Consider the following 8,457-nt stretch of genomic DNA (forward strand, 5'->3'; position numbering starts at 1 on the left):
TCAGAGATAGCTATATACGGAGCACATAGCACAGGTGTGGTCTCAAGGGCAGTGCTATTTTCCAAGCTAAATAAATTAATCCTGCTGTGTGCTCATGCATAGTGACTTATGCTGCTTTTCTATATCACATCAAGTTATGTCATGAGAATGTCAGCTTTGGAGGAAGGGAACCCCACTGCTGGAACAACGTAATTCACTTAATTAATAACATCGGGTACATTTTGTTGCTCTGCAATGCAGGCATCCTGGGGATGTTCACTGACGGGTATCTCTGTGCTCTTTCTTATGAGCAAAGGGGTGGGCAATCCCCAAAAGGACTGCCAAAGCCCATACAATAGCTTGTTTGACACTATTAGTTGTTGTTTCATTCTGTGTGTGTACTTTGGTCATCTCTTTTTCAATGCAATTCCGATAAGAACAGCTGCCTTGTCTTTTGTACATATGGACTTGTTTGTATGTTGAATAGAGACCAGAGTATATCTAGCTTTATCTTTGCATTGAAAGAAACTCATATTCAATGGTGACATAAAAATCTGGTCTCTCTATTTGCTGGAGATTTCTGTTTGTGAGCTCTGTTGACACCCATGCGCACGCCATATAATCAGCAGTTTTACTTAGGAGAAGCCTAACGTTGGAGGATCAAGGGGCTGCTGAGTTGCACTAGTAGAAATGATTCATCATGCTTTTGTGATGCATTATGCTGATGTTGTCACTTACACGCTTTCAAAATTATTATTTTTACTTATATAAATGAGAAGGAAGAAAAGTTGCTGCAAAATTCAGAAAGTGATGCCAAGCACTTGTGAAACTTTGGCACAGATATGCCGTCTTCGGGCAGGAGATGTGCTAAGGTATTGGTTTTGGTTCTCTCAGGTACTTTGCAAATCAGCCACTGTTTCTAGAGATAGCTTTTAAACATAGTGTTTGCACATGCATCTGGCAGCAAGGACAGGTAGTTTGGACACTTTCAGTTCACAGACCTTTGCAAAATATCCCATGTGAAACACGTAAGACAAATAACTAAAAGCTTGGTGGTTCCCTGCAAACTTAAAGAAATATTTCTGAAAGTTGGAAACATACTTCACTTGGTTCTTCTTCATTTATTAAAAATTTCAGAACACGATGACAATAAATTCTTAGCATCCCTCAAAATCTGGAAACCACAGCTGAAGGCCTCCTCATCTTCTTTGCTTTGTTATTGACGGTATGCAGGCAGCCTTCCACTTGGAGTATCAGGTAGCCTAGCTTCCAAACTGTTGCTTTGCCATAGCTTTCTGCATGCATTAAAAGAATGGCTCAATGCTCTTCTTTTATTGTTTATGGGTATAGGGAAGGCAGGGAAAGCAGAGTCAGGCAGATTGGTGTGGGAGAGGAGCATCTGCTGCTCGAGGGTATTTAGCTCCCCGTGCAGCAATCTGAGCTTCCTGATCTGGCTTCTCCTCTCCCACAAGCACTCCTTGCTTAAAGTCCTGACCTGTTGCAAAGTTCCCTTTGTCAAGCACAGTAAAAAAGGAAATGACGATGATGCTTGTAAAGCCAATTAGTGCCAGTATTTGTCCAGCTAGGACAGGCATTTTGCCTTCTGTCTTCTGAAATTAGCCTGGGGGGGGGTGGGGAATGGGAAGGCTCTCCTTTTAAACACATTGCTCCGTGACTCAATTACCCTTGTTTTTTAATTGTCGATAGCATTCAGTGGAATGTGACACACCACAAATATTGTGCTCTGACATCTGAACAACTGAACACCCAAACCCTGATGTCACCGTCAACACCCTTCTGCTGCTGGCAGGGAGGCAGTGCAGCAAGAAAGTACCCAAAGGAATTGTCTCTTCACTTACACTCTCGGGATCCCTGCCAGCTCCTGTTTCCTCTAGCGGTATATGGAGTGAGAAAAAGCATCCTCTCTCAGAGAGTCAAGCATGTGAAAAGAAGATTTCACATGTGAAACTGAGACCTGGAAAACAATCACTTGGCTTCTCTTCCTTTAATTTATTTTCCATATGATCAAGAGATTTACATATAGAGTTTATTTTTATCTTACTAGTCATCTGATGTGCCTGGGATCCATTATGAATAATAAGCTGAGATGGGAATTAATCTTGGGTGCTTTATCACATAGACATTTCATGTTCCCCTAATTACTCTTCTTTTTTCTTTTTTTTTAATGAATGCATAGACTCTATGGCAAAATTAGCATAAGGTTAGAAGATTTGTGCTCCTGATCATGTTTCAAAACATTCTTTAAACAGAGTTCAAGAAAAAGCCTGCTGAAGTCAATCTGAGATACAGATGCTTTCACTGACATCTGTTAATATCTGATTAAGCCCCCGTTGCATGGCCTTGAGCAAGTCTTTTATCATCACGTTTTCACAAATGGGAGCAGTACATACTTACCTGGAAAAGAAGCGTTCATGTTTTTTACAAGGCTTCAAACATGGACATACAGATGAGACGCAAGAGCCATGGTTTACCACTTACTACCTTTCCTACTACATGAATTTCCTAGAAGGCAAGAAAGAACTTGCAGCCTTGCTCTAGTTCAAACCCTCAAAGGTGTTAGCTGAAAACTATGTTAGAGGGTCCAATTTCCTTCTTGCAAATGGGATCAGCAATGTGCTGAGAAGTGCTCTCCTTTAACATGCAAATGACTGAGAGAGTGCACGTCTAGCAGGGTACTACACCACCAAATATTTGTTGACTGAATTTTTTTTAAATAATCATGATAAGAAACTGCTGACACAAAAACCAATAAAGCAATTAAAAAAATGGAGCAGCTCATCAATATCCAAAATAAGAACTCCTAAGCTAGCTATCCTTTAATCATGTGGCCTAGGACATTTATTGAGGATGTCAGCTCTGCCCCATCCAAGTTCGCTTTGGAGGCTCTTATCCCCAGAAGTTATTTGACGTGGGGCAGTCTTGTACAAACACGTACCTTCCTCGCATTCTCAAACAGCAACAAACAGAAGCAAACATAAAAGGACATGGAGATATGCAATTTCTGTAGCTATACCACTAATACAAAATGCTATAAAGAGGATTTACTTTTACAGAAATTAGCTTATGTCCTGCCACCAAAATGCAACACCCTCGTTTTGCTTCAGTGGAATGATACTGTCTTCATATATGTAGTAAAGTACATATGACATTTCTAAAAGACTGTGACTATCTCAGTATTAATCCACCAGGAGACAGAGGAAGGCAGAGAAGCAGAAAAAGTGTAAATCTTTTATGTGTCTCCGTCTCTCGGAACTATAATTGAATCTAAACCGAGCAGAGGAGCCTGGTTTGCAGATAGCGGCAAAGCTCCATCTAAGGCTGTGGGTTGCACTGATTTCAGGGATCTGTGGCTCTGTCCCAAAATGAGCAGAAGTGAAAGAAAGCAGTACTGCTACTGGACAAGCGGCTTCTGAAAAATCATATCCCAGTCCCACAAACATTCACTGTTCTTTAACTTCAGGAATGCATTTCCCTCACTGAGGTCAGGGGAATATTGATTTGCTCAGACACACGGGCAAGCAACTGCAGCAGCCACAGAGGAGAACAATTCTAAAGAATATTTATATTAAATTTACCCTCACTTAAGAGGCAAAAAAATCTTTGGCAAAACTGAAAAATCAGAGGCTGCAGTATCATTGGGGATGCTGATGAACTGATTATCACAGAAATTTCACAATTCCTAGTCACAAGGTTCAATGCTCAAAAGCGTCAAAGCAGTACAAGGCCATAAACTCATTTTACAGAACTTGCTCAAAAGCTAGCAGAGTTAGCCGGTATCCAACACAGAAGATCCTTTGGGAACACTTTTAATGCTGTTATTATGAAAACCTGTAAATATTCCCAAATTATAGGATATATTCCTTGCCATTTCTTTCCTAAGCGATTCCTTTGGCCCCCAGTCTCTCACGGTCCCTGTCTCACCGGAATACTTTTAGCTCACACCATCGCTCTCAGTGATCATCTCCGTTTTGGAGGTGCTCATGGACTAGAGGAGGAAACCAGACTTTATACACCACACCTCCAAACGTGAAGGAGCTCACCTTTAGGAAGACTCTGGGCTGACTGGAAATCCAGGTTCGCTATAGCAAGTATTATCGGGATTGCCATGGGGACAAGATTTTACCTCCTTGAAATTACAGCTCTGGAAAGGCTATGAAAAATGGCTGGCCAAGGGGGAGGGGACAGCCACGAAACAGAGGAAGCAGCATCCCCAGGGAATTTAGTGAAATGTGTTTACAGTTCTCCTTGCGTATATTAATACTGTTTGTGACTCAGGGCTTTTAATTCATCAGCAATCTCCCTCACATCAAATACCCTGCTGGAGGGCAAGGAGCAAGGAGCAATACGCTACACGGTCTCCATGTGGATGCCGCAGAAGCAGCAGAAATTAAGCTAATTCCCAGGCGCCGGCTCCTGTCCCAGCTCACACCTTGAAAGCGAGCGTGCCTGCGCTCCCTTGCAGGGCTGCTGCCAGACAAAGGCGCCGAGATTTCCCCGACTCCCGTCACTCAGCCGCACGCACACGCACGGATACACCCCCCTGCGTCTGGCAGCACTTTCACGTGAATAATTCGGTTTATTACCCAACGGTGTAAACGCAGGAGCAAGAGTCACCCCTGCCCTACACCCCTTTCCGCCCCCCTACCCAGCAGCGATCGCCCGTCCAGCTAGAGTATGCTGGTTTTAGGACTGATTGCTGCATGGGGCTTGTGGCTCAAATTCCCCGAGCGAGCCGCTGGGGACATCTGGAGCCCTGCAGGGCGGGGAGCCGGCAGGCCTGGCCGCGGCCCCGGCCCTCCTGCCCCCGCCGCGGGCAGCCAGGGCCGGGCGGGGGCTGCCTCGCCGGGGCCGGCCCGCCGCTGGCGAGCGGGGCCCGGGGGCACCTGGCCGCAGCTATTGTCTGTCCGACCGGCACCGCAGCGTGGCCTGGGCGGCGTCTGTCCTTCCTTTGCAGCGGGGTTGCAAGGACAGCGATGGGATTTTATTCTTCCCTTGCAGCGGGGTTGCAAGGACAGCATTGGGATTTTTCTCTCCCTGCAGCAGGGTTGCAAAGGCAGCGGGGGGCGGGGGCAGCTCCCGGAGCTCTGAAGGAACCAGGGTTTCGTCTTTTCCTTCTAAATGCGGAAATTTGAGTAACGTAATCAGCGAGCTGATATTGCTCAACCGGGAGAGGGGCACACAGAGCTGGAGCAAGACCACCCCACGCCTCAAGCCGAGCAGAGAGGCCCGCCGCTGCAGAAGGTCGCCGGCCGCTGCCCCTGCCCCCCTGCCCCCCTTCCCCTGCCCCGCTGCTCCCCTCCTGCCCCTGCCCGCCGCCGGGGCGGGTGCCGGGGAGCCATGGGCAGCGGCCGCCCCCCCTCCCCGGACCGTCCCGGGGGTGCCTCCCGCCGGCCGGGCCGGGGACCGGGAGCGGGACCGGGAGCGGGAGCGGGGCGATTTTCGGCTGTGGGGGTGTGCGGGTGTGCCCGTGTGTGTAGCTGTGTGTGCGCCGAGGCGTGTGCGCGGGGCGGGGGGGGAGGGCTGGGCGGCGGAGGGAGGGGAAGGAAGCAAGGGGGGGGGGGGGGGGAGAGAGAGAAAAAGGCGGAAAGCGGCAAAATGGTTAGCGGGTGACATCACCGCCATTTGCATAGGCGCGGGGATAAAACCGCCCCGCCAGCGAGCGCCCTTTATACTGGCGTGCGGAGCGGCGGCGGCAGCGAGCGGCAGGGCTGAGCATCACCGCGCGGCGACACCGGTGGGTCCCGCCGCCCCCCCACCCCCCCCCGGGCCCCCCAGCGCGGGCAGCGCGAGCCCCTGCCCGGCACCCCGGCCGGGGGGGGACCGCGGGCAGGGCAGGGCAGGGCGCGGGGGCTGTTGTCCGGGGGGGGGGCTATTGTTTGGGGGGGGGGGCATTGTCTGGGGGCCGCGCCGCTGCAGGGCGGTGGCGTGCGCGCCGGGGGCCGGCTTTGTTGCCGTCCCAGGGCTTTATTTTTTAATTACTTCTCCCTTAAGGAGTGAAAACCGCGGTCAGCGCCGGGCGCTTCCCCGCTATTGTACTCCGCAGCGCGCAAATACCGGGAGTTGGCCCCGGCGGCGGCTGGCGGAGAGCTGCGCTGCCTTTGATGCTGGATTAAATGAACACTTTTTTTTTTTTTTTTAAATTATTATTTTCAAATACGGCGGGGGATTTTCGGCGTGTTCCGTTGAGTTCTCGGCGGCCGCGGCGGCGGGGCTCCCCGCCTTGGGTGGGGCGGGCGGCGGGGGGGCCGGGGAGCCCTGGCCGGGGGTAACGGGCTCTCCCCTTGTGTGCGCAGGGTCACCTGCCAACATGTCCGACAAACCAGACATGGCCGAGATCGAGAAATTTGACAAGTCCAAATTGAAGAAGACAGAGACGCAAGAGAAAAACCCGCTGCCTTCAAAAGAAAGTGAGTGCGGGGAGGCGGCGGGGAAGGGGAGGGGAGGGAAGGGCAGGCAGGGAGGGAGGCAGGCAGGCAGGGAAGCAGGCAGGGAGGGAGGGAGGGAAGGAGGCGGGAGGAGACAAAGAGGGGCGGCAGGCGGGGAGCGGGGTGCCGCGGGTGCGGGGCGGAGGGAGGGCACACGGCGGTGGCCGTGCCAGAGGCCGAAAACCCGAACCCACCGCGTCGTAGCGCTTAATTTACCTTTATTTACGTTTCTATTTTAATACGCGTATATTTAGGTACATATATTTTTACAAATGATAGGAATTGTCATGTGAATGCATTGCAGGTTCTCGATCTTTATTTTTTTTCTCTCCTTTTCTGTTTTTTTCCCCATTTTAGCAATTGAACAGGAGAAGCAAGCGGGTGAATCGTAATGAAATCTGCCCTTCCAAATTATGCACTGTACATTCCACAAGCATTGCCTTCTTATTTTACTTCTTTTAGCTGTTTAACTTTGTAAGATGCAAAGAGGTTGGATAAAGTTTAAAATGACTGTACTGCCCCTTTCACATGAAAAAGAATAGAGAGAACTACTGACACTGAATGAAGGCGCTGCCTTTCCCTCTGCCTGTCTGGCTTTGGTCCTGGTGGCATGAAAGAGCTTGCATGTTGATGAAAGAAGAACTTGGGTGGGACTACAGTAAACTAGAGTAACACACGAATAAATGCAAAGCTGTACCGAGGTCCTGCGAGCTGTAAAATGCAGTTAATCGAGTGCCATTTTTTTTTTTGTTCAAATGATTTTAATTATTGGAATGCACAATTTTTTTAATATGCAAATAAAATGTTTTAAAACCTGGATGGTATTTATGTCCTCTATTTGGAGAGCTGTATCAAAGGATATGAAGCATAAAAGCCGGTACTGAGACGGGATACTATAAAACCTTTGGAGATGACTCAAACCTCAATCACCATTCTCATTTTTTTTTTTATACGTGCTTTCACCATTAGATAAATCCGTGTTCCTCGAAGCTAGTTTTTAGACAATTTCAGTAAAAAATTGCATGTCTTATAATTTGTTACCATGTGAGTATATCACTTTAAATATTTCTTCTTCAGTGTTTAATGTAGAGATAGACAAGAGCAAAAAAATTTGGCTACGTTTGTTGCTGTGCCCCGCCCATAGCATAGCTCTTAGTAAACTGTTCTGTACTGTTGCACAGATTCAACCTCAGTTGTATAAATCCATAATTGGTTTAATTAATAAAGCCCTGTTCTGCTGATACAGTATTTAAAGGAAGATGTAGCTTGAATTTTAAGCCCAAGATTGAACATAAGCTTTTTAATATTCTAAAACTATTTTAGTGGCTTGTGTCTCATGCAAATAAAAATCATTTTGCTGAAATGTTAAGTCATGTTTTGAACACTTCTATAATCTCTTAATGGCTACTTGATCCTAAGAATTGGTATCGAAGAATAAAAAGCTCCAGTTTCTTCACTAATTCAAAACTAACCATTTGGGGGCAAAACCCTCATGGTAACTTAAAAATTGAATTTGGTATTAAATCCTATATGCAAATAGCAACACTCCACATTGCTGGTTTATGGCAGTTCATTCAGGCCTGGGATACTTTGAGGTTATTTTTCCTCAAATGACAGCAGGTAAAATCTGTGATCCAGGGAGGTCAGTAGGAGTTGACTGTAGTAGTCACGGATTTAATCCATTACTTCACTTTGAAGTGAGTAATTAACATCCTGGAAAAAAATGCTGTCAGCCTGTAGGAGGGTGGTGAGCATGGTTCTTCAGTGCCTTAGTTTTATCTTCAGGGCTTGAGCCCGTACTCACTTCAGCCAGTTCCTATAAAGCAAAATTAGTTCCTCTGGGGAAGCCTGAGTTTTACTGAGGCTGCTGACTTGGGGGGTGGGGTGGGGGGGCGGTGTCACGTAGATTTGGGGTTTCATCCTACCGCATCTCCTTAGCAGCATCCCACTGCAGCAACAAACCCTGTCCTTGAGTTTACACCAGTGAGGGCAGTGGGGCTCCCCGGCTTGGAGGTTTGGTGGGTGTCCGTGC

General features: G+C 48.0%; 1 protein-coding gene across 1 annotated transcript; it reads left to right on the forward strand.

Annotated features, from left to right (window-relative positions):
- Positions 1-5,630: 5,630 nt before the first annotated feature.
- On the forward strand, positions 5,631-7,242 carry TMSB4X (thymosin beta 4 X-linked). Its single transcript, XM_082304492.1, has 3 exons — positions 5,631-5,734; positions 6,294-6,407; positions 6,783-7,242. Exons 2-3 carry the CDS (start codon positions 6,308-6,310, stop codon positions 6,815-6,817), a joined length of 135 nt encoding a protein of 44 aa, XP_082160618.1. The 5' UTR covers positions 5,631-5,734; positions 6,294-6,307; the 3' UTR covers positions 6,818-7,242.
- The last annotated feature ends 1,215 nt before the right edge of the window (positions 7,243-8,457 follow it).

This window comes from Platalea leucorodia (genome assembly GCF_965183815.1).
Source record: "Platalea leucorodia genome assembly, chromosome: 2".
Taxonomy (NCBI): domain Eukaryota; kingdom Metazoa; phylum Chordata; class Aves; order Pelecaniformes; family Threskiornithidae; genus Platalea; species Platalea leucorodia.